The 25,666-nt window shown below is 44.0% G+C and overlaps 2 protein-coding genes across 7 annotated transcripts in view; one reads left to right on the top strand and one right to left on the bottom strand.

Moving 5' to 3' along the window:
• Positions 1-22,897, bottom strand: part of LOC105470589 (serine/threonine-protein phosphatase 4 regulatory subunit 1-like) — an 87,176-nt gene extending 64,279 nt beyond the window's left edge. The window contains exons 1-2 of one of the 5 annotated variants that reach the window (XM_011722740.3): positions 22,877-22,897; positions 21,886-21,930 (exon numbers count right to left, since the gene is read on the bottom strand). Coding sequence is in view for 3 of the 5 variants with exons in the window: in XM_011722739.2 (XP_011721041.2) it covers positions 21,886-21,930; positions 22,079-22,085 (52 nt within the window). In the remaining 2 variants the exon portion in view is untranslated. Of the gene's footprint in view, positions 1-21,885; positions 21,931-22,078; positions 22,199-22,876 lie in introns of those variants that run through there. The other 4 variants (XM_011722739.2, XM_011722744.3, XM_011722743.3 and 1 more) reach the window with 4 other exon arrangements.
• LOC105470590 (RAB22A, member RAS oncogene family) overlaps positions 22,250-25,666 on the top strand; it is a 61,578-nt gene continuing 58,161 nt past the window's right edge. Inside the window, exons 1-2 of one of the 2 annotated variants that reach the window (XM_011722745.2) lie at positions 22,250-22,548; positions 23,590-23,669. In XM_011722745.2, the coding sequence (XP_011721047.1) occupies positions 22,513-22,548; positions 23,590-23,669 (116 nt within the window). In that variant the 5' untranslated portion in view covers positions 22,250-22,512. The remainder of the gene's footprint in view (positions 22,549-23,589; positions 23,670-25,666) is intronic. The other variant, XR_980610.2, reaches the window with a different exon arrangement.

The raw sequence follows: 25,666 nt of genomic DNA, 5'->3' as shown, positions 1-25,666 counted from the left end.
TTAACTCAAAATCTGTCATAGACATGAATTCAAAACATAAAACATTAGAACTCACAGAAGAAAACACAGGAAAATATTTGTGCTCTTGAGCAAGGCAAAGATTTCCTAGAGTACACAAAACATAACAGAAGATACTAATGAATCACATTTCATCAAAACTGAAAACTTCTGTTCTTCGAAAGAAGAAAATGGAACACTGAGCCACTGAGAAGAATACGTTTGTAAAACATGTATCTGATAAAGAATTTGCATCCAGAAAACACCAAAAAAATTCTTAGAGTCTGATTTCAATAATAGGTACAAGACTTGAGTCTCACCAAAAAAGATATACAAGTGTGTCGTTAAGCACAGGAAAAGATGTACAACATCATTAGTAATTAGGCAAATGTCAAAACCACAATGAGATAACACTACACACCCACTAGGAAGGCTGAATTTTTTTTTTTAACTATCAAATATCTCAGCAAGAATATGGAAAAACTGGATGTCTCATACGTTGCTGGGGGAAATGCAAAATGGTATAGCCACTAAAGAGTTTGGCAGTTTCTTTAAAAAATAAATATATTTATATGTGACCCAGTAAATCCCACACTCCATAGGTATTTACCCAAGAGAAATTAAAACATGTTTACACAAGGATTTGTACTTGTATGTTCATAGCAGCTTTATTCACAATAGCCAAAAACTGGAAATAAACAAACCCATCAACTGTTAAGTGGATAAACAAATTGTTATACATCCATATAATGCAATGCTTCTCAGCAATAAAAAGGAATGAATTGCTAACATCTACCAACACAGGTGTATCTCAAAAGCATCATGCCAAATGGAAGAAACTCAACATAAAAGATTTCATACTGCATAATTCTACTAATATTCTACTGTATTCTAGAAAAGACAAAAATACAGTCTGTTTAGCAGATCAGTGGTTTCCTGGGCTCAGGGTGAGGAACATGTGCTGGCAAAGGGGCACAAGGAATTTTTGGAGGGGCTGGGAAAGTATTTTATCCTGATTATGGTTGCATGGTTGTGGTCACACAATCCTATTTGTTAAGACTCAGCTTAACAAATTAAACTGGTGAATTTCATTGTATGTAAATTATACACCAATAAAAGTGACTCTAAAAAAAACAAAGATGAGCAGAAGTTGTAACAGCTGTCCATTCTTCTACACATTCTGAGCTGGGTTTTGTGGAGGCTACAGTGAATCTACTTGGCAAGTTGCTGGCATTGCTGTGATAAAATCAACCCTTAAGAATATCAAACTCCCTTTGTTCTGATTGAACATTTAGGAAGTAACCTTGTGATCTTAATTTCCTTGAAAACCCCAATTAAGATCCAGAGAATGCTAGATAACTCATAACTCTTAACAGCAGTGATGAGACTACAGGGAGCTGCATGGCCTTTAGGGACACCTTCCTTTCACTGTAAAGATGTCCAAGAATATACCTTAAAACTGCCAGAAGATTGATATTTGTCACTGAGGTCCTATTTGCTCCTCAACAGTGCTGGGAAAGCACTGTCAACTTCCTACTCCAGACTTTGTCCAGTGGGATGCTACTGACCTATGAACCTGAACATTAGCCTTCCAGGCAAATATTTATCCCAACCATAACAAATAATAAACTGACATTCTGATTTCTATTCTAACATCAGTCCCCAGTTTCCCTCCCCACGGTCACTGCCCTAACCCAGTGTAGTATCCAGGAGGAGCATGGACTTTGGACAACTAGGTTCAAGTCCCAGGGGCTGAGATCTCCAAGAACATGACAGTGGAGTTGAAGAGAATGGAACTCTCTCTCTGTCTCTCAGACACACACACACACACACACACACACACACACACACACACACAGGAATTGCAACAAATTTTTTTAAAACATAGAAAAGCAGGAAGGCAAGAGGAAGGAAGGACATTCCCAGGGCTAGAAAGGAAGACAGAAATCAAAGTGATATCCATCGGCAAAGGTTGACACTCTATCGCCAACACTGAAGACCTACATACAGGTCCCTATGACTGGATTTCTGATGCCCACATGGGGAGAAAAGCTAGAGAGTGTGATTTGAAATCAAGGCCCCGGTATAAGACAGCTGTGGAAAGGGAACTACAGTGAGGGTGGGAGTAGGAGGGGAGTGGGAATAGGAGAAGGGTGGTCACTTGTGAGAAATCAGAACCACAGGCCTGCACAGCTTGAGTGTAGAGTCCAAATTTACACCACACACAAAGTGCAGGAGCCCCAAGCCAAGGTACTAAGAGGATACCGTCAAGACTCATTAAAATTCCAGGTATCCTAGCAGAAGCAAACAAGAAACTGTTCTAAAGAAACACTTTCACAACCCAAGGCCCATGGAACATCATAAAACAATCCCTGAAGACAGACAGACAATAAAAAATTTCAAACTACACAAGGCTGCAAACCAGCATCTGAAGAGTTTAGTAGATAAGACAAGAGAATCGCACCCCAAGATTAGAAATATTAGAAAAATCTAAAAACATTATCAAATAATTATGCCTCAAATGAGTATGATTTCTAAAATAGACATCATAATAAAAGGAGGAAAGTGTGGGGGTGGGTTAAGCATGTTTGAAAAAAGAAGTGGAAATGAAAAACAGAGATAATGTAATTAGGATTCCACTAACCAGCTTAAGTAGCAGTTTAGACACAGCTAAGAGAGAGTTAGTGAGCTGGAAGACTGATCTGACAAATTGTCCAGAGTGCTGCACAGAGAAATAAAGAGATGAAAAACATAGGACAGCAATTAGGACACATGAAAAATGGAATACTAAGTCTAAGTTAAATCCAACAGGAATTCCAGAAGGGAAGATTTCTGAAAATAGGAGGGGAGAATATTTAAAGAAATATATCTAATAATTTTCCAGAACTGAAAAAAAGATGAATATTCAATTTGAAGAAGTACAAAATAATTAATAAGAAATCCATATGTGGATGTACTGCAAAATACCAAAGGCAAAGAAAACCGGAAAATTAAAGATTAAGTACCAGATTTCCCACTGAAAAGATATTAGAGGCATAATTGTATAATCAATAGGTGCGTGGGACCTTGAGTCAGAACACCTCATTCTGAAATGTACCACTGCCTCTTATCAGATAAATAACCTTACCTCTTTGACTGTCTTACCTCTTTGACTCTCAATTTCCTCAGCTTAAAGTGGGTATAACAATGCCTACCACAGACGACTGTGATAGTGTAAACTAAACAATGTAAGATAGACAGGCCAGGCGCAGTGGCTCACATCTGTAATCCCAGCACTTTGGGAGGCCAAGGCAGGAGGCTCACTTTAGCCCAGGAGTTCGAGAGCAGCCTGGGAAACATAGTGAGACCTCGTCTTGTCTCTACAAAAAATTTTTTAAAAGCCAGCCATGGTGGTGCATGCCTGTGATCCCAGGTAACCGAGAGGCTGAGATAAGAGGATTGCTTGAGCCTGGGAGGTTGAGGCTGCAGTGAGCCATGATCACACCACTACATTTCAGCCTGGATGAGAAAAAAAAGATAGACAGATACATAGACAGATAGATGTAAAAGCATCTGACACAGATAAGCACTTTGCAAAGACCAGCTGTTGTTGTTGTTATTATTATTACTATGATTAAATCATTAGCCGATTCTATTACTAATATTGCTTACGTTTATATCTCCAGAGTACAGGGCAACCAGAGACACTACAGAGTGTGGGGAAGGGCAAAGAGGAGGAATCCCAGAAAGGAAAGAGTCCAACAGGGGAAGCCACTGTATTAAACTCTGCCCAAACCCTGGCTTGAGCCCTAAACCAAGCATTTGTGTGACAGATTCCAATCAGTACAGCTAAGACTTAAAGAACTGAACCAAGATTTGGACTATTATCCACTATAGGGATGATGGGTTAATAGTCTGACCCCAGTCAATGTCAGCGTCTAGTAAAATAAAACAAAAGAAACAAAAAGAATCAATACTCTTTGGAGGCATTTAGCAGAATCTAGAGGTTCCACAACATGTAACATTCACAATATCCAGGTTATACTCCAAAATTACTCAACATATGAAGAAAACAAGAAAACCTGAACCAGTTGAAAGAAAAAAAAAATCATAACAAAGTGACTCTGAGAGGACTCAAATGCTGAAATTACAGACAAGGACTTTAAAGCAACTATTACAATAATGCTTACGGATGGAAAGGAAAACATGCCATGAATGAGAAGGAGCCTCAGCAAAGAAACATTAATATAAAAATGCATCAGATAAAAATTTCAGAACTAAAACAATATGTGAAAAGTAAAAATTCACTAAGTGGACTTAATAGAAGAACGAAGATGACAAAATAATGACCAAAAATTCCGCAAATTTGGTGAAAGACATAAATTTCCAGAATCAAGGATCTTAGTGAATCCCAAGAGTTATTAAATACACAGAAAATTGCATCTGGATGCCTTAGAGGCAAACTGCTAGTAACCAAACATGATCATCGGGACAGCAGCAGAGAAAACAAGTATTATATACATGGAGTCATGGCCTGAATGACCATTGACTCTTGACCAGAAACAGTAGGGGCAGAAGATAGTGAAACCACATCTTTAAAGGACTAAGAGACAAAACTAGCATCTAGAACTTGATATCCAGTGAAAATATCCTCCAGGAATCTGACATTGTCCGATTAAAAAAAAAATGCTAAAAATTTGTTTCTAACACACCCTTTTTAACACAGCCAGCCAACGCAGACTACAAGAAATATTAAAAGATGTTCTGTAGGCTGAAGTGGAGTGATACCATTTGGAAGCTTGTATCTTCAAAGGGAATCAAGAGCATTAGAAATGGTAAATATTTTAAAACTATTATTCTTCTTAACTTAAAAATGCATATGATAGTTTAAATCAAAAATTAAAACCTTGTGCTATGGAATTTATAACATATATAGAGGTTCTATATATTTTAAACTATAACATAAAGCAGGAGCAGTAAATGGAACTATGCAGTTGTCAGGCTTCAACATTTTACATAAAGTGGTACAATATTAAATCCAAGTAGACTGTTTCTTTCTTTCTGTTTTTGGTTTATTTTTGTAGAGACAGGGTCTTGCTATGTTGCCCAGGCTACATTCGAACTCCTGAGATCCTCCTGCTTCAGCCTCCCAAGTAGCTAGAACTACAGGCACACACCAACAGACCTGGTTTCCCTTTTTTTTTTTTTTTTTTTTTTTTTTTTGAGACGGAGTTTTGCTCTTGTTGCTCAGGCTGGAGTGCAATGGCGTGATCTCGGCTCACTACAACCTCCAAATCCTGGGTTCAAGCAATTCTCCTGCTTCAGCCTCCCAAGTAGCTAGGACTACAGGCACACACCACCAGACCTGGTTTCTCTCTCTTTTTTTTTTTTTTTTTTTTTTTTTGAGACGGAGTTTTGCTCTTGTTGCTCAGGCTGGAGTGCAGTGGCGCGATCTTGGCTCACGGCAACCTCTGCCTCCTGAGTTCAAGCAATTCTCCTGCCTCAGCCTCCTGAGTAGCTGAGATTACAGGTATGCACCACCATGCCCAGCTAATTTTGTATGTTTAGCAGAGACGGGGTTTCTCCACGTTGATCAGGCTGGTCTCGAACTCCCAACCTCAGGTGATCCACCCACTTTGGCCTCCCAAAGTGCTGGCATTACAGGCACGAACCACTGCGCCCAGCCCAGATCAGGCTTCTAAGTAGACTGTTTCTATCTCTAGAGCTAGACCCGGAGGTCCTTTAAACACTGGAACTATGTCATATAATGCCTGGCACATATCATATAATGCCTGGCACATCACACAGACACCTAATAAACACTGGATTCTACAGAAATCACTCTCCCAAGACTTTGACTACCAGGATTCAATTCATGAAAGCCTATCAGCCCCTGAGAAAGCTGAGAAAATCCAGCTTTCACAAAACCAAACCTGAGATGCAGCACCTAGCCTCAAACCACCTGTAGGTGTACCCACAATGTGAGTTGGAAAGCAGCCAAAGACATTAACTAATTTGCTTCTGCTTACAAAATGAGATATCTCAGTCTCAAAAAAAAAAAGGTCAAAAACGTAACTGTTAAAGTAAAATTAATGAATTTGCACAGTCAATATAACATACATGAATTAGTCAAAAGTATTCAATCATCTTATTAATGAATTTAGTAGAACAAATTTTGGTAATTCATGTTAAGTATATAAGGAAGGGCGGAGAGAGGAAAGATGTTTAAAATTTATCAGAAATGAGAAGTCTAAATAACAGGCATTTCTGTTTTAAGCAATGGAATTACAATTTTAGTCCTATAAAGAACAAAGAACCAGGCTGTCCAGCTGCTACCACCCTGGGAGAGTTCTGCATTAATAGGCCATTGGTGGCCAATCACAGTCAACGAATCCCACCTCCATTCTCTCACTGGTTGGTTCTATACTATCAGGCACAGCTTTGAGCCCAGCCAGCCATGCTGCAAGTGCACAGCCTGGTCACCTGGCCACAGAGTGCGGACAGCTTGAGACAGCATATCCTCAAGTGTGACACACTGAATGTCATTAAATCACACAGTGGGAAAGTTATTCCCTTCTTCATTTTCCAATTAAATCAAGGAAAGTTTCCTTTTGTTCAGGCATGTCTTGAACACCTCCCTAAGACTGGTAATCTTCCTTTTAATACAAAGCAGGTCTCAGGTCAGAATCTTTTGCAGGCACTGTGCCTATATATCTAGAATTTAATGTTATTTTATTTCTGTTTTATATTTTGGTTAAATTTCATTTAGAGCAACTGATGAAAGTTTTCTAAAATGTGTTTAAATAAAAGAAGTTATTTGATATGAAGAAAAATCCAAATGGTATTATCAAAATAAAAATAGAAAAAAGTGGCACACCAATGACTGATGTCTAAAAAATACTGAATTAGCAAAATTCAAGGAAAATATTGCTACTGATACCATTATATTCATATGTAAAGAATAGTACCTTTCATTCCAAGTACTGACAATCATTTATTTCCCCACATATGCAAACATTTTCCCTGGTGTGGATCAACAGTCTGAACTTCCTCAAAATTAGGAAATCCTACTTGAGTCCAAATTAATAAGATTATCAGTAAGATTATTACTATTTACCTGTGAATGCTGTATTTTTTTTTTTAACTAATCCTTCAATGCACCAGGGCTTACTAAAATATACATGGAAGCAAGATTTGGCTCTCCTTTCCTCAAAGTCAATGAAAATAGTCAACATTCGCTTCAATATCAACTGTGAAGGCATTCTAACCAGGTAACGTGATGAATAACCTCTTCCCAAGACGTTTTTATGGTTTTCTTCTTTATTAAATCTTAAAAGACAAACTAAATCAATCAACAATTGATGAACTATATAAAGATAACAGAGCAGGATTCCTCAACCTCAGCACTATTGACATTCCGGGCCAGATTATACTTTGTTCTGTGGGCTGTGTACTATGGAAAGTTTAGCAACATGCCTGGCCTCTACCCACCACATGCCAGAAGCACCCCCTCCCGACGTTGTGACGATCAAAACCATCTCCAGCCATTGTCAGACGTCCCCTGGGGGTGGGGGGAAGTAAGGCAAAACCACCCCAGTTAAGAAACACTGTAAAAGAGAAAGACAGGCCGGGCAGTGTTACCTGCGGGTTATCCGGCCAGTGGAAAAGACCTGGCCCACCATTACTTCTCTCCTCTGCCTCCACCCACAGGCCTTGTGACTATTTCCCAGACGCTCAGTCGCTTCCCCAGCAGAGGGCCTTTTCACTGGCTGATCCCTCTACAAAGAATTCCCTCTCCTCTTAAAAATCTTTGCTCATTCATCATCCTCTCAGTGCGGTCTTCCCTGACCACCTTATTTTAAAATTCCAAGTCCCTCATCTATAGCCCCCTTATCCTGATCTACTTTCCTGTTTTTCCAGAGAACCCCCTGCCTTCGAACACACAAAACATTTACTTCCTGGGTTTACTGCTTGTCAGTTGTGTCCACTCCTCCCACTCCCACCCTTAAGGTAAGAATCTCTGATTTGACTCACTGATATGTCTAGGCCCCTTAAAGGGTTCGATAAAAGTTGCTGAATGAATGAATGGCATGCATGGTAAAGATCCACCAGGCTAGTTTGCTGTGTCCCTTAACAATGGGAGTAGCACATAAAATGATCCTTTCTCTCAAAAAGAACGTTCTACAGGCCAGTGTGATGGCTCATGCCTATAATCCCAGCGCTTTAGAAGGCGAAGGTAGAAGGATGCTTGAGACCAGCCTGGAGGATGTAAGAAGACCTCATCTCAACAAAAAGCAGAAAAAATTAGCAGGGTATGTTGGTGTGCGCTGTAAGTCTCAGCTACAGGGGAGGCTGAGATCCGAGGACCACTTGAGCCTGGAAGGTCAAGGCTGCAGTGATCCATGACTATGCTATTGCACTCCAGCTTGGACTGGGTGAGACCCTGTCTCAAAAAAATAATAATTTTCTAGAATTTACATTTCTAAGGACAGGTGTGGTGGCTCACGCCTGTAATCCCAGCACTTTGGGAGGCCGAGGCAGGTGGATTACTTGAGGTCAGGAGTTTGAGACCAGCCTGGCCAACATGGTGAAACCTTGTCTCTACTAAAAATACAAAAATTAGCCAGGTGTGGTGGTGCACACTTGCAACGCCAGCTACTCGGGAGGCTGAGTCAGGAGAACTGCTTGAACCAAGATCATGCCACTGCACTCCAGCCTGGGCAACAGAAAAAGACTCTCTCAAAAAAAGGAAAAAAAAAAGAATTTACATTTCTAGCCATTGCTAAGTTGGCATGTTGTCTGGCAACTGCTGACAGAAACAACGGGCTAAAGTCTACGAGGCAATATTACAAACAATTACTCTGGGACCCAGCAAGTCCAGACCACACATAAACATCAGGAATCTTAAGCATTCACGTTAGAAATGAAATATGAAGTAGCACATCAATAATTCCTAGTTCAAATCTTTTTCACTGTTTTTTTTTTTACATTTGAAAAACAAAAAAGCTACTAACTCCATTTATGAAAGCATCATATGATGCAGAAGAACAAAGCTTTCTGAACAAAATAGTTTCTAATAACAACTTCAAGTTGTTTTGGCCCAGTGTAAAATATGAAATAAAACAGTGTTGATCATGTTTTGACTTCATTTGTCATCTACACTATAATAAGCTTTTAAGCAACAGCTGCTTTCTATGTTTCTGCCGCTTTGTATATTTCTAGGTTTACTGACAAATCGACACGGGACACTACTGACTCTTTAACAAAAACGATTAATATTTAAAGCTAGCTATGCACAGTAGGAAAAGGGCTTGGAGAAGGGCCAGGGTGATTCACAGGGGTCAGTGGCCTCTCCTACCATCCCGTATGCTCAGCCCCCATCCCCTGGCTCTGCACACACGAGCCAGCTTGAACTGTGTGCCCAACGCCCCTGCAGCTCTGTTACACCCACAGGCAGCAGCTGCGGCTGCCCCTGGTCCTCCAGGGAGATGTAGAGTTTTAAAATCCGCTTTAATAGCTAAGACATGGACAGCTCACCTCTACCATCTAAACCACTTCAGAAGTTAGGACATTGGCCGGGCGCGGTGGCTCACGCCTGTAATCCCAGCACTTTGGGAGGCCGAGGCGGGCGGATCACGAGGTCAGGAGATCGAGACCATCCTGGCTAACACGGTGAAACCCCGTCTCTACTAAAAATGCAAAAAATTAGCCGGGCGAGGCGGCGGGCGCCTGTAGTCCCAGCTACTGGGGAGGCTGAGGCAGGAGAATGGGGTGAACCCGGGAGGCGGAGCTTGCAGTGAGCCGAGATCGCGCCATTGCACTCCAGCCTGGGCGACTAAGCGAGACTCTGTCTCAAAAAAAAAAAGAAGTTAGGACATAGACAGCTTACCTCTACCATCCACTTCAATAGCTAAGACACAGGTAGCTCACCTCTACAGATAGCCTTAGCTCTCAGGGAGGTTGAGGTGGAAGGATCACTTCAGCCTGGGAGGTCGAGGCTGCAGTGAGCCGTGATTGTGCCACTGCTCTCCAGCCTGGGAGACAGAGTGAGACCGTGTCTCAAAAATAATAATAACAATTGTCTAGAATTTACATTTCTAGCCACTGCTAAGTTGGCCAGGGTGGTTCTGAGCTCGCACAACCTAAAACAAGATCAGTTCCTCTTCAGGAAGGTCCTGACCACTTTGCAAAGAATAACAGGGTTTATTATCCTTTGCCCTTGATGTTAGGTGACTACATTTAAGAAAAAAAAAAAAAGGAATTCTTCTCTGACTAAAAGGCCCACCAGAGAAAAATATTTCTGGAAACTACAACATTGAGAAAAAAGGATTTACCCTCCTCTATGTTAACTGGTTACTCAAGGGTTATCCAACCCTGTCAGTATCTCTCTCACTTGTTGGGGCATAAAGGAAATCAGATGAGGATGCTGTAGTGAAACACCCCATGGACCCCTGAGTCCTCACCTGTGTGTCAATGCTTTTCACCAGACACCAATCTGTCCTAAAGCAGGCCAAGTACGAATTAATATGTTAAGAATAACGTTAGGTGAATGTTCATTGAAGGTTCAACTACAGCAGATATGATCTAATAAACAGAAAAGAAACTTTATGGGTCATTTTACAGCAAAAAAAAAAAAAAAATGGATTAGAAGATCAATATAGAAACAAAAAGCATGCCGAGAGCAGACTCACCTTGAACATGCCCTCCTCCCTCATGGTTCATAGTAGGCAACAACAGTAAATCTAATTCAACAGAGTAGTGGTCCCTGGAGACCATAAGCCCCCACGGGAAAAAAGATCATCATGTACATCACCACCCACAATGCCACGGTGGCAAGCACCATGGGACATAAACACAGACAAACAGGAGGGACACAGCTCCACTTGGAAGAGAGTAAAGAGACGCCAGACAGCTTCCCTAGAACACAGGTGGTATGTGATTTGCGCCTTGAAGATTGAACAGAAATCTGCCACGTGGGAAGAGAGAGAGAATCTGGGAAAGGGAAAAAGAATATTCCAGAAGAAGGGAAAAGCAGAGCAAGGTACACTGTCTGCCACCTTCAAGTGGTTCAGGGACACTGAGCCATTTCACACAAAGCCACCAAGCCCCGACTGAGTAGCCACACCATAATCAGCTTTAAGTGGAAAAGGGGAAAAAAATAAACACAATAAAACATACCCAAGGAAATCCGTTTATTGGCCTAGACATAAGCAAAGCTGGAGCTGGAGGCAGAATGTTATGGCATGTTTACCCCAGCAAGCATTTTCATTCAGAGTCTGCTCTCCAGCCATTCCCAATATTTATGATTCTCCATTCAATATGTCACCCTATCATTATAACTCTACATGATATATGCCACTCTAAGCCAGACCAATTATCCATACAATCCAATATTCTGTTTCTGACATACCACTAGGGGACTCTGAACAGGGAACATGACAGACATGGTACACTATGTCCACGTTTGACTCGAAATATTAGAAGATTGGTTGATGGTGGCCAAGAAGGAGTTTAAGCTTTATTTGAAAAAGTTGTACTTAGAATGAATGTAGAATGTATTCATGCAGAACTTATATAAATAAAAATTAATTCTTTAGGGGGTCACGTTAGCCACTCTTCGACTAACAACTAAATCTTTGCAAGGCGTTAGGTGATCTGGGGGCAACTAGAATACACCACTCCCATAATGTGTTATTTGAAGTAGTTTTGCTCTTCTCACTAACAGGCTTGTAAGTACTAATGCAGATTTCTGAATTGGGACTATTTCTAATATCAAGACTAGACAAGCTTGATCCATTTAACAAAGAACATTCTTGATTCTTCACTGGCTTTTGGTGGGAAGTGACCCCCACACACTTCAGGTCCTTGTTAACTAAATTCAAACGGCAAATTGTGTAAGCAAACTTTCTCTATATAAATGTCATTCTCTAACAAGACCCACACTGATTTACTAGCTCTCATATGAGCAGATCCATCCAATGCATAATGTTTTATATTGCAAATCTTTGAGGGCTACTGATGGTTATTACTAGCACTATGCAATGGGCTGGCTGGAAAGACCAGCCTAAATCATGAGCAGCCATCCTTTCTATGCCATGCCGACATGGAAATTCCTCCTTGATCTGTGGCTTTAATCACGGCTTCCAAAACCCGTCATTATTTATGACTCTTTTATTTACTTTTATTTTGAGATGGAGTTTTGCTCTTGTTGCCCAGGCTGGAGTGCAATGGCGTGATCTCAGCACGCTGCAACCTCCACCTCCCAGGTTCAAGCGATTCTCCTGCCTCAGCCTCCTGAGTAGCTGGGATTACAGGCGTGTGCCAGCATGCCCGGCTAATTTTTCTCTTTTTTTTTTTTTTTTTTTGTAATTTTAGTAGAGACAGGGTTTAACCATGTTGGCCAGGCTGGTCACGAACTCCTGGCCTCAGGTGATCCACCTGCCTCAGCCTCCCAAAGTGCTGAGATAACAGGCGTGAGCCACCATACCCAGGCAACTCTGACTTATAAGTTGATGATCAATGGGAAACATTTACTCAGGTTACCTGATAGGAAAGAACTCTGCAGCTCAAAGCAGTTTGTATGCTCCATTTTAAAGTTACCCATCTCCATTCTCCTGCCAATTTGCCCATTTGAGGGATGGAGTTGGAGAAGATGAGGGTGGTAAAGTCTACATGGCATTAATGAACGAATGGAACAATATTACTTACAAATGCAATGAGTTCTCTAGTCAGACTTGAGGTAGATGCAAAAGAAAAAAATGGTTACAGAAGACAGTCAAAATCTTTGGGATGAGTGTTGGGGTATAGGGTCCTCTATTTTCATACTGTTCGAAACAGTTAAAACCATCAAGCAATGCACTCAGACCAAGCAAGATAACTTTACCAGCATCTCCGAAACCACCTCTTGCTATCTTCCACATACCACCTCCCGCAACGGGTAGCAACTCTCCTGCCTTCTAACAGCCGAGATTCCCTTTGCATGGTTTTATAGTTCATACAAATAGAACCATGTAGTGTGGACCCTTTTGTGTCTGGCTTTTCAGATGTTTGTGAAATTACCCGTATTACTGATTGAGTTATAGATCATCCATTCTTACAGCTGCATGGTTTTCCATTGTGTGAACATGCCAGAATTTATAATCCTTTGTAGTCATGATGAATAAATTTGAGTAGATTGCAGTTTCCGACTCTTAAGAATCATGTGACTGGCCAGGCATGGTGGCTCACGCCTGTAATCCCAGCACTTTGGGAGGCTGAGGCAGGCAGATCATGAGGTCAAGAGATCTCGAGACCATCCTGGCCAACATGGTGAAACCCCAACTGCACTAAAAATACAAAAATTAGCTGGGCCTGGTGGTGCATGCCTATAGTCCCAGCTACTCGGGGGGCTGAGGCAGGAGAATCGCTTAAACCCGGGAGGCGGAGGTTGCAGTGAGCCAAGATTGCGCCACTGCACTGCAGCCTGGCAATACAGCGAGACTCCATCTCAAAAAAAAAAAAAGAATCATGCGACTATGAACATGTTTTTTGAGAATATATGTCTATGTTTTGTTGGGCATATAACCAAAGAATTGGTGGGTTATTCAAACTCTTAAGGTTCTCAGAGTACACATAAATCATGCAAATGTGTGCTGGAATCTTCCATCCCTGATGAAAAGCCCCTTGAACCCCTCCAGCTGCTGCTTCTTGAAAGGCTGTGCTTTCTCCTGCTGGGCTGTGAGCCCCAAATGCAGTGACCATTCCTCAAAGTGCCCTGTGCCTAGCCACAGCGTGCTGTATTCCTCGCCTTGGCTACCAGGCACTGGACACTTTGACCACTGAGCTACTGGACTCCAGACCACACCGCCTCAACTTCCAAAACTTTCCCAATTAACTCCAATCTGGCTTCCACTTCTTGGCTGTGCTGAACTACTTCTCACTGAGGTGAATGAAGACCCCCTAACTGCCAAACTCTGTGGCCTGTCTTCAATCCTCATCTTACCTGACCCTTCTGGGGCAAGTGACATAAATAAATGATTATCCAATCAAAACCCTGGCTCCAAGGCTCTCCTGGTTTCCTACCTCCATGGCTAATTTCTAGAAGCCTCTGCTGCCCAGGGAGTACCCCTTCACCTTCTTCTCCAACATTCCCTCTCATCCTGCTCCCATGGCTCCAGCTACCACTCACCACGAATGACGTTCACGTCTCCTCTCCAGTCCTAACTGTGCTCCAGAACCCTACAAGGCGGCTTTCTGGTGTCCTCGACAATGACACCAGGATTTGTGGCATTGCTTCTCATGTGCTGTCCAGTTCCGTTCACTATGTTAGACCAGAGGCACCAAAGAAGCATAAGACCCATTCTAATGGTCAATGCTATCAATAAATTAGCAAATGTTGCCACAGGAAAATACAGGGCTCAGCAAACACAAAGAAGGGGCGCCCAGCCCAGTCTGGGTGGAAGGGAATGGAGGTGTCAGAAAAGTTCTCCATGAGACCCTGTCTCTGAGTTGACCCTTCCTTCACCACCAGAACTATCTGTCAACCCTATTCCCCACTCCCAGGCTCATCTCCTTGATTGAGACCCCACTCCCCCCGCCTGAACTGCAGGAATACACTGGGCATCCCACCCCAGCTTTTCCTCCACCAGTCTTTCCTTTCTTCAAAGCACAGAGCAGCTCTAGTCACTCCCTGGTTCAGATTCTCCAGTGGCTCCCATGACTCCATGGATAAAACGTCAACACTTTACCTTACAATGGACTTAAGGGCCGTGTATGGCCTGGCCCCCATCTCCTCCACTCACCTCCTGTGTCTGTTATTCACTGTTCCAGACACACAAGCCCAGACACACAGGCCTTCCTGCGAGTCCTTGACAAGGAAGAGGTGTACGCAGGAGGCTTTCTCTGGTTCTTCATGCGAGTATCTCCAGCTTGTTACTCAAATCTCCACTCAGAAGCACCTCTCAGGGCTCTGGAGATACCCTCTCTGGCCACTGGACGTTAGCAGCACCAGTATGCATGCAACCACACTGTGCTGGCACCTTCCATCACACTCGCCTGCTATACGTACTTCTGCTTACCTCTTTAGTGTCTTGTTTCTGCTGCTGGACTGAAAGCTTCATATGAGCAAAAACTGGGTTCCTTTTATTCTCTTCTGTGTCCACAATGCCTAACATCATGAATAAATACTAGTTGAATGAATGAATATACCAGTGAATGATGAGTCCTCCAAAGGACAGTGGTTAAGATAAATTCTGCAGCCAGACTTCCTGGTTTAAATTCCACCTCTGTCACTTACCAGCTTTGTTACTTTGCGCAAGTTGCTTAGCCTTTCTGTGCCCGCTGTGAGCCTTGCAATAATAAAACGGGATGAAAAACACCCGGCCCGTGGGCTTTTGTACTTCAGTCACAACAATAACGTGTCACAGCAGAGCTTGACATACTCTTAGTCCTAAGTAAAGGGCAGTGTTTGTACCACTGCCTGGGTTGCATTCCTAAGACAGAAACTCCACAATGCTTAGGGACGCCCTACTGCCTCCCAGGTTAAGCCTAAACCCTGGGCTGGTAAAGCAGATTCTTCACTGACAGCCCCCAGTGCTATCTCCCAGTCTCTCCCACTCCCTCCCTCACACACAGCCCTTGTTCCCAAGTCTCCACCCTTCTCTCTCACCGAGTCCCGAGCAGACCAGGATCATGCAACCCTCTGCCTTTGTACCCACCACCCAAATGCCCATCGCCTTCCTCCGCCTGCCCAAACTCAAACGCCACCTCCCCTTAGAAGCCTTCCCCTCCTACCCTCGTCCTGTCTTCTTTTTTCCCTCTCTTTTGTTTTTTTTCTTTTGAGACGGAGTCTCGCTCTGTTGCCCAGGCTGGAGTGCAGTGGCACAATCTTGGCTCACTGTGGCCTCCATCTCCCAGGTTCAAGCAATCTTCCCACCTCAGACTCCCTAGGAGCTGGGATTACAGGTGCACGCCACCACACTCGGCTAATTTTTGTATTCTTAGTGGAGACAGGGTTTCACCACGTTGGCCAGGCTAGTCTCAAACTCTTGACCCTTAGTGATCTGCCCACATTGGCTTCCCAAAGTGTTGGGATTACAGGCTTGAGCCACCACACCCAGCCCAGCCCTGTCTTCTTACTGGCCCAGATCTGTGTTCCCTCTTCTGCCTGGACCCTTGAGACACCGCAGGCACCTCCCTGCCAGGCTGTGGGTGTGTCAGGAGTTGAGCCCCAGGCTTCCCCACAACTGTATCCCCAACACTTTTGGGAAGGCTGATACCTTGGAAGACGTGGAGAAACATGTTATGTGCATGAATGACTTTCCAAGCATGGAAACTAATATCTGTCCTCACCTCTTATATTTTTCCCATCAGGGTTAAACTAATTGGTATTTTGAAGGTCAAAGCTACTTTCCCTTTTGTTAACTAGGTTTTGTTGCAAAATTTGTTTACAAGAGCTTATTTTGTGATGAAGAAAGCCATTTAAAACTCTTCTTTTTAAACAGAGGCAATTTGTGGGAATTGCTGATGTTCATCTGTTTGCCTCACAGGAAACAGAAAATACAGAGCAACAAAAGTAAAACGCATTACGACGACGGGAAGGGAAGCAAGGTGGATCCGCACCCACCACTCTGACTCTTTTGTTCCTTGCCATTCTCATACACAAATGGGAAAAATGAGACATGAAGTTTGAGCAACTTGTCAAGGGTTATTCAACAGAGGCTTTTCAACAAAGCTCAGCTCTTCCAACTAAACCTAGTGGGAAAGATACTGATCTGGCTGGCTCAGCTGACCAACAGACCTAGGGGCTTTAATGGAAAAAAATCAACTCTGAGCTAGAGGAGTCAGCAAACCACCTTCCCTAGGCCAAATTCAGCCCACCACTTGTATTTGTAAATAAAGTTTTATTAGGACACACCCATGCCTACTCATTTACGTGCTATTTATGGCTGCTTTCAGGCTACAACAGCAGAGCAGGGACCTCCCAGCCAGCAAGCCCTAAAATATCTAATCCTTTCCAGAAAAAATTGCCAATCTGATTTAGAGAATAATTTGATCTCTGGGTTTTCTTCTATTTTCCAAGTATTAGATATCGCCGTTCAAATTATTTCAGTTGACAGGGAGATTTTTATTTTACAAAACTGAACATCTTTGACTCAAGCATATATCATAGTTCAGACAAAAAGTTCAATGGTTTGGTTTAGGACTCAGATTAATATAGTTTCTCTGCTTTGGGGGCTTGGTTCTTGTCCTTGAGAAGGTTTTTACAAACATAGAACAAAGTGGGCAGGTAACACAGAATGCCTTTTGCTCTGGAAAATGTCTTTTACTCAAGGTTGAACATACACTGCTCCTCCTAGCATTAAGATTCCATGATTCTCTCTATATTCCATTGGCTTAGCTAATCCTGTTTTCACCAAAGGTCCAGCTATCATTTGTTGGCACCTGGCTTTTCCCATAAATAGAAGTATATCCTCTTCCAAGTTCTTTAATAGATACCTCTTCAAAGCTAAACATTTGAAAAGAAATACACTGACCACCAAACGCTAACGTATTTTATGAGTCAGTCTTTTGAAGCTAAATGTATCTTACAAGAACTCTGCAGTGACTTCAGAATTGGAATCCAACCTTCCAACTCTTCCCACAGATGTTTGATCATATGTGATACTTTCATCTCCCTTCTTTAAACCTTTTACTATGGAAATTTTCAAACATATAAAAAAATAGAGAGACTAGGCCCCAGCAACCAACTTCAACAAGTATCAACATTCTGCCATTTATTTTTCCATCTATCCCTCTCCTGACTTTGTATTTACTGTTTGTTGCAGTATTTGATAGCAGACTTCACACATCAAATGATTTCACCCACGAATGCTTGTTTCTGTTAGATGAGGCCCTTTTCCTTTGAACAAAACCATGACACTATTATCATATCCAACAAAACAATTCTTAATATTATCTAATACCCAGTCCAAACTCAATTTTCCCTGTCTCAGTTATGTATTTTTATAGTTGGTTTGTTCAACTAAAGATCCAAATATGACCATATATTGTATTTTGTTGATAGGTCTCTTAGGTGTCTCCTTATATTTGCAATAGGCTCCCCTCATTTTTTATTCACCCATCACTGACACACCATTTAAATTCTAATTGGCCAAGCAAACCTTACCAACAATAACACCTCTTCAGCCTCCATATGCTATAAGCAAAACCAGACATTCATAGGCTTGTAGATGCTTAGGCACAGACATACAGCTCCACCTTCCACGTGCAATTCAACATGAAAACCAATACACCAGGCCATCCCACATACTTTCTGCCTTCAAGAGAAGAAATTTAGATTGCTTCAGCAAGCCAATTCTCTGAAATCAAATCTCTTCTGTGCTGCAATGGCCTGAAGACTCTGAATGATTTAAAAAACAAGACATCCATTCATTATGGCTCCCTTCTGAAATTAGCCAAACATAATAAAGAATCACAAAGTAAATCAGACAAAAGCCTCGTAATTCATTATCGTTAACATTAACAACATTAACTGAGCACCTAGATCACCCAAGACATCGGATTATAGAAAGGATGACCTGTGTCCCTACCCCAAGGGACCTACAGTCTAAACAGAGAGGCGTCATTTAGACACAAATGCCCAAGGAGGACCACAGTCACAGTACCACCCAAACTGACATCCATTTCCTATCCCCTAGGTTAAGAATATTTATGAGGTTGATCCATGCGGTGGAATAAAAAGAAAAGAGCAGAAGGAACTGCATTTGACTGAATTCCACCACTGATGAGCTGTGCCACAATGGATAAGTTACTCAACCTGATCCTCAGTTTTCTCATCTGTAAGAGGAATAATCCCACCTACCTCACAGAGTAGCAGCTGGTAACACTGAATCATAAGCTCTTACGTAAAAATCCAGCAAAGATGATGATGATGATAAAAATCACTGAATACAAAGCACTAGACTAGAATGTTTTCTGTCTATCCATCTAACCCTCACACCAGTCCTATGAGACAGCTCCCATTCTCATGCCATTTTCCAAAGAACTGAACAGATTGGGTGAGTGTTTCACCCAACGTAACACGGCTACAGGTGTCAGAGCGCCAGGAGGTAGAGGATAAAACTGCAGGGTTCTTTCTGCCAATAATGGTATGATAATACCTCCCAATACTACCATGGGGAGGTGTAGGGGTAGAAGCAGGGTGGCACGAATGAGCGTGCCCTCGCGTACAGATCAATTATGTTATAAACTCCCAAGGTACAGCATTCCACAGCTCCTACCCTTGCCCAAACAGGAAGCCCCCAGGAGGCTCCTAGAGTTGTCCTACCCAAGGTGTGATTATGTTCAGAGACGTAACGGTGGTTTCCTTCCTTATTGGGGCAAGTCTTCAGCTGTCTGCTAAAGAGTTATTAAGCCTTTTTAATCACAAGTCTCAAACACTAACATTTGTTCAAAGATTTGTCCAAAGATCATAATTTTTTCCTATATAATCCCTTACTTCCTTTTTTGTACATACATAGGCAAAAAAGGACTGAAGGCAGGCAGTTATCAGAAAAGAGGTGCAACTACCCTGTGGCCACTATACTGTAAGAAGGCTTACCTAGCCTAGGTTCAAGTGGAAAGGGCACCTGACGGAGAACTGAGGTCCTGGCCAATAGTCCTGGCAGATCTCCTAGCCAACAACCAGGACCTATGCCACCCATGTAAGTGACATCATTCGGACTTCCTCAGATGAAACCACATTAAGCAGAATCACCACCCAGTCTACCCACAGATTTGTGGGAAATCGAATGCTGTTGGTTTAAGCCATTGAGTTTTGGGGTGGTTAGATAACTGAAACAGCTAGAAAATAGCTTTCCAGTCAGACCAAATACCAAATCTATGAATGAGAAGCACCACATAGCAGCCAAACATTGTTTATCAATGGAAATGATACAACTCCTTCAATCTGAGCATGCCTACCAGTTGAAACATGCAGCTCGGTAAACCTGGATCTATACTGTACCGGGCTCAACAGTGTTAAATAACCACTAATAATGACCACATTAATCACAGTAACAGCAGCCAATATTTACCAAGTATTTATTACATAGTAGGCATTGTGCTAAATCCTTTAATCATTTAATTCCTTACAAAAGCCTTTTGAGGTGGGCTGCTATAATGCCCATTTTACTGATGAGGACGCTGAGGCGTAGAGTGGAACACTGACTTGCCTAGGATCACACTGCTAGTAAACAGTGATACGGGATTTCACTCTTGGCCATTGGATTCCACAGACACCGAGCTCTTAACCGTCAGCTTTTGACCTTTCAAAAGTGTGATGCTACTTTAACAAAACCGCCCCTTGTTTTGTTTTGGTTTTTTGGGACGGAGTCTTGCTCTGTTGCCCAGGCTGGAGTGCAGTGGCGCTCACTGCAACCTCTGCTTCCCAGGTTCAAGCGATTCTCCTGCCTCAGTCTCCCAAGCAGCTGGAATTAGAGACGTGTGCCACCATGCCCGGCTAATTTTTGTATTGTTAGTAGAGACAGGGTTTTATCATGTTGACCAGGCTGGTCTCAAACTCCTGACCTTAAGTGATCTGCCCGTCTCTGCCTCCCAAAGTGCTGGCATTACAGGCCTGAGCCACTGCACCCAGCCGAGACTGCGCCCTCTGAGTTAATGTGTGTCAAGAGTTCAACACTGGGCCGGGCGCGGTGGCTCACGTCTGTAATCCCAGCACTTTGGGAGGCCGAGGTGGGCAGATCACGAGGTCAGGAGATCGAGATCATTCTGGCTAACATGGTGAAACCCCGTCTCTACTAAAAATACAAAATATTAGCCAGGCATGGTGGCGGGCGCCTGTAGTCCCAGCTACTTGGGAGGCTGAGGCAGAAGAATGGCGTTAACCCAGGAGGTGGAGCTTGCAGTGAGCCGACATCCTGCCACTGTGCTCCAGCCTGGGCTACAGAGCAAGACTACGCCTCAAAACAAAAGAAAGAGTTTAACACTGTCTGGTCCATGGTAAGTTTTCAGTACATACCAACTTTTACTATTAGGAAACCTACAGGTATGGAAGGAAAGATGAGAGGAAGTACTGTATATGACTGGCGTACAGTACACCCCCAATTAATGTTAGTTATTTGGATGATTTATATAGGGCTTCTTCACCAGCAGCACTCGGGTGCTTGGTATCTTTCTGTTTCCCACATTCTGTGAGCTCCCTGCGTGTAGAGCTGTTTCCAACACATCCTTGCAAGTCCGGAGCCCAGAGCAAGTAGCTGCTCAATAAATGTTTCTTGACGGGAGAGGAAATGCTTCCTTCCTTCACCACAAATGCGAACTTGGATTTCCAAGATGACACCTCCCCCAGCTACCAGCCCTTAACATGATTTCAAAGAAGAGGGCAAGAAGGGACAAGGGACCCACCCAAGAAATGCGGGGGCCAATGGACTCCATGGGATAAGAGATGGAGCTGGGCTTGTGGCCAGGACACTTGAGAAGTCCGTGAATTCCGTAGCTGGCCACACCGAGAGCGGGACCTCCCCAACCCCCCAGCACTCCTAAAAGTCCCTAGGAAAAGGGCGAGGCCCTGAGAGGGAAGTCACCCAACTCCCAGGTGGCGGGCCCCCCGCCCTGAGTCGACTAGGACTTGGAACTACCCCCTCCGCCCATCCCGGGGCAGCTGCAGGCGTAGGAAGAAAAGAAGTGACAGGAAGTCAAAAGTTTCCCCAACAACAAAAATCCTTCCCTCGAGGGAAGGGCTCCCACCCTCAGCCCGCCCCGCACAGTGGGGAGGGACCGCCCCCAGTGGATCTAGGCAGTTGGGGGTCCCGCTGTTCTGGTCCTGACGAGGAGGGCCTGGCTTGAGAGTTCCCTGCCCCGCGCTTCGTGCACCCTGAATTCTTTGAGAGCGTCCCAGGGAGGGATAGGGGTGCCCCAACTCTTACTTACAGTCGTCTAAGTCATCCTGCAAGTCCACAAAGTACAGGGGGATCTCTGAAAACCAAGAAACACACAAGGAGTTACCAGGGGGCTGCGGCGAGAGAGGACGGGGTCGGGCAGGGGCCCCTCGGCCTCGCGGGGTGGTCACGGGGCGAGAGGGAGGGAAGCACCCCTGGCGTCCCCCGAACCCAACCCCACTCACCCGCCATCTTGGGATGGGCCTGGAGGCGGGACGGACAGGGGTGGGGGAGCCTGTAGACAGGGGCGGGGCCGTAGGTTTCAGGCCCCGCCCCCGGCCCGCGCCGGCCGGTCGGCCCCGCCCTCTCAGCCCCGCCCTCTCAGTGAAGGTGGCTGCCGAGGTGGGCGGGGAGGTCAGGTGACCCGGCCGGCGTCCCAAGATGGCGGCGGCGGCGGCGCCCGGAAGGCCGCGGCGGCGTCCAGGCTGCTAAGGCGGGCCCCACGCGGCTGGCAGCGGACAGGCAGAACCTAGGGCCGGAGGACGGGCGGCAGCCGCCTCTGCGCGGACCGGGGCTGGGCTGTCTGGCGGCAGCGGCGCCAGGGGATGCTCCTGCTGGGCCCGGCCTCTCCTTTCTCAACTTAGGGCGGCGGCGGGCCCGCGCCCGTGGCTCCCGGGCCATGGCGCTGAGGGAGCTCAAAGTGTGTCTGCTCGGGGTGAGTGGCGGTGGGTCTGGCCGGGAGGGCCACGGGAGGCTGGGCTGGCGGGGACCCCGGATCCCCCATGTCCCCTCATTCTTTCCCCCATCCCCCGTCCAAGACGCTGTCTCCAGCCCCGTGGACCCTCCCTCCAGGTCAGGAGCTGTCCCGCCCACCTCTTGCACCCTCCAGAAGGTCCTGGAGGCCGGAGGGACCCTTCCCCTTCCCCTTCCCCTCCCTGGAGCCTGTGGACTCTTCCCGCCCCTTAAAGAGCAAACAGCCCCGCCTTGCCTCTCCATTGCATCTGGGTTAGGAGAGGCTTTTAAATAGTTTTCTCCCAACTTACCAAGGTATTAGTTGGGAGGGAGTTGGCCGAGTCTTCTCAAGCAAAACCCATAACAGGTCTTTAGGTTTTACAAGCAGCATTAGCCTACTTTGTCTCTTGAGGGTGTTTTTGAACTTGTGGGATACCCCTGCCACTTCTCCAAAGAGTTACTTTGCCAAGTAACTCTTCCCGTGGAGAAAGGGGGTGTTCAAATCAGGAAGCCCCAAAGACTAGTTTGAAGCTTCAGCTTCCTGTCTTGTCAGGAAGGACAAGGTTGGCCATTTCAAAGCCTTCTTTCTGAAATTGATGCTGTCATTCCAGTTTCTGCCTTAAAAGATAGACAGGAACTCCATTAACTAATCTTTATTCCCCCAAAATAGGGTGGGGCTAGGATTCTTCAGGGATTACTCAGAGGTAACCCAGGAGTTCAAAGTTTACTAACATATGTTAGAAAGCAAGTGGACTTGTTACTTTTTACACGAAGCAGAAACTTTGGGTCTTTCAAAAGGTCCTAATCTGTCTTAAAAACTGCAAAAACCTCACTCTTTTAGCACATTTGGAATTTCCTAATTACTCCACTGAATTTTTATGACAATCGCTTTTGTGTTCCTCAGTTTATAAAATTTACACATCTAGGGTGATTTTTCTAAAATCCTGAACTTACGCCACAAAGTAGTTTTTGGTGTCTGCCAAAAGGTAAACTTTTCTCAGTCACACGTCTCATTCTCTTTCAGGATACAGGTGTAGGTAAATCGAGTATTGTGTGGCGGTTTGTGGAAGACAGTTTTGATCCAAACATCAACCCAACAATAGGGTAAGAGATTTTTATTTGATACACATCTAAAGGTGCATTGAAAATCCTTCCAAATACGTAGTGTGTTACAGGTGTAGGCCCTGCACTTTATATTCATTGAATTCTGAGTCGCTGGTTCACATCATCTCTGGAAGACTTGAAGGAGTACAGTGAGGATCTGTGTATTTTAGGAAAATTATCTTCAGACTTGTTGGGAGTGAAAACTTAAAAATGCAAATATGAATTGGAGTTCTGCTAATTATTAGAATAGACACAGAAACTTCAATCTATAAATATCAACAACAATTACACCTTGAAATAAGGCAGATGAAAATAGATCCTGGTGCTATTCTTTCAGGGATATCAAGTAAAACACATTTAGATGCTTTTTGTCCTTCCTGAAAGTAGTAGGCTGAGATCTGAACGCTTACACATGCCTGTACTGGTAGTAATAAGAAATTAATAAATTCGTATTGAAATGGAAGGTTTTTTCAGTTCTCTGGTTCTAGGGACAAGTAAAGTTGATTGTTCATATGTTTTTGACTCTATAAGAAAACTTTTCATTTTGCAATACTAATCCTTTGACTACATAAGAAGTTGTGTTTTATAGGCTTTAATACTATGTTAGCTTTATAAAACTAAATAGGTGCTATGCTGTAGTTTTATCATCAAACCCTCAAATGCCTTCCAGCATTTAAAGAAAAAATCAATGTTATCCATCGCTAGGATAATATTGGCCTTTGTGCTCTATGCAGATCATTCTTTGACTAATAGAGATATATTTTACAGCCCAGGAGAGAAACTGCCATAAGATTGTACCCTGAGAAATTATGAGCTCCTGTTATCAGAGGTTATTTATTATTTATTTATTTATTTTATTATTTATTTATTTATTTTTTGAGACAGAGTTTCACTCTTTTTGCCCAGGCTGCGGTGCAGTGGCGCAATCTCGGCTCACTGCAACCTCCGCCTCCCGGGTTCAAGCAATTCTCCTGCCTCAGCCTGAGTAGCTGGAATTATGGGTGTCCACCACTGTGCCCAGCTAATTTTGTATTTCTAGTAGAGACAAGGTCTCACCATGTTGGCCATGCTGGTCTCAAACTCCTGACCTCAGGTGATCCGCCAACCTCAACCTCCCAAAGTTCTGGGGTTACAGGCATGAGCTGCCACGCCTGGCCTATGTGTTCAATATTTTTTTATCTACTTTTTTTTTTTCACCCAGGCTGGAGTGCAGTGGCACAGTCATGGCTCATGGCAGCCTCAACCTCCTGGGCTCAAGCCATCCTCCAACCTCAGGTAGCTGAGATCACAGATGCACACTACCACACCTGGCTAATTTTTTGTACTTTTAGTAGAAAAGGAGTTGCACCATGTTACCCAGGCTGGTCTTGAACTCCTGGGCTCAAGTGATCCACCAACCTCAGTCTCCCAAAATGCTGGAATTACAAGTATGAGCCACTGCACCCAGCCTATCTGCTTTTTTTTTTTTTTTTTTTTTTGAGACGGAGTCACCCAGGCTGGAGTGCAGTGGCGGATCTTGGCTCACTGCAAGCTCCGCCTCCCAGGTTCACGCCATTGTCCTGCCTCAGCCTCCCAAGTAACGGGGACTACAGGTGCCCACCACTACGCCCAGCTAATTTTTTTGTATTTTTAGTAGAGACAGGGTTTCATGTGTTAGCCGGGATGGTCTTGATCTCCTGACCTCGTGATCCGCCCGCTTCTGCCTCCCAAAGTGCTGGTGTTACAGGCGTGAGCCACCGCGCCCTGCTACCTCTCTGCTTTTTTAAACCCTGTGGGGTTTACACATTTGAAGGCATGGGGATGAAATTCACCAATAAGTTTCTGCAATTAAAATGCTTTTCCATATCCTTTAAGAAAGAGCTGGGTATGACACATGTAAAACGTGACCCCATCCATCTCAGGGCTTTCCTGTCCCTACCTGCATGGGAGAGTGAAGTGTTGCGAAGTGACAGCAAGTACTGCAGGTGATTCAGTGAGTGACACACTTCACACTGAGT

The sequence above is a fragment of the Macaca nemestrina genome, chromosome 15 (assembly GCF_043159975.1).
Source record: "Macaca nemestrina isolate mMacNem1 chromosome 15, mMacNem.hap1, whole genome shotgun sequence".
Taxonomy (NCBI): Eukaryota; Metazoa; Chordata; class Mammalia; order Primates; family Cercopithecidae; genus Macaca; species Macaca nemestrina.
This window is presented reverse-complemented; position numbering and strand designations above follow the sequence as displayed.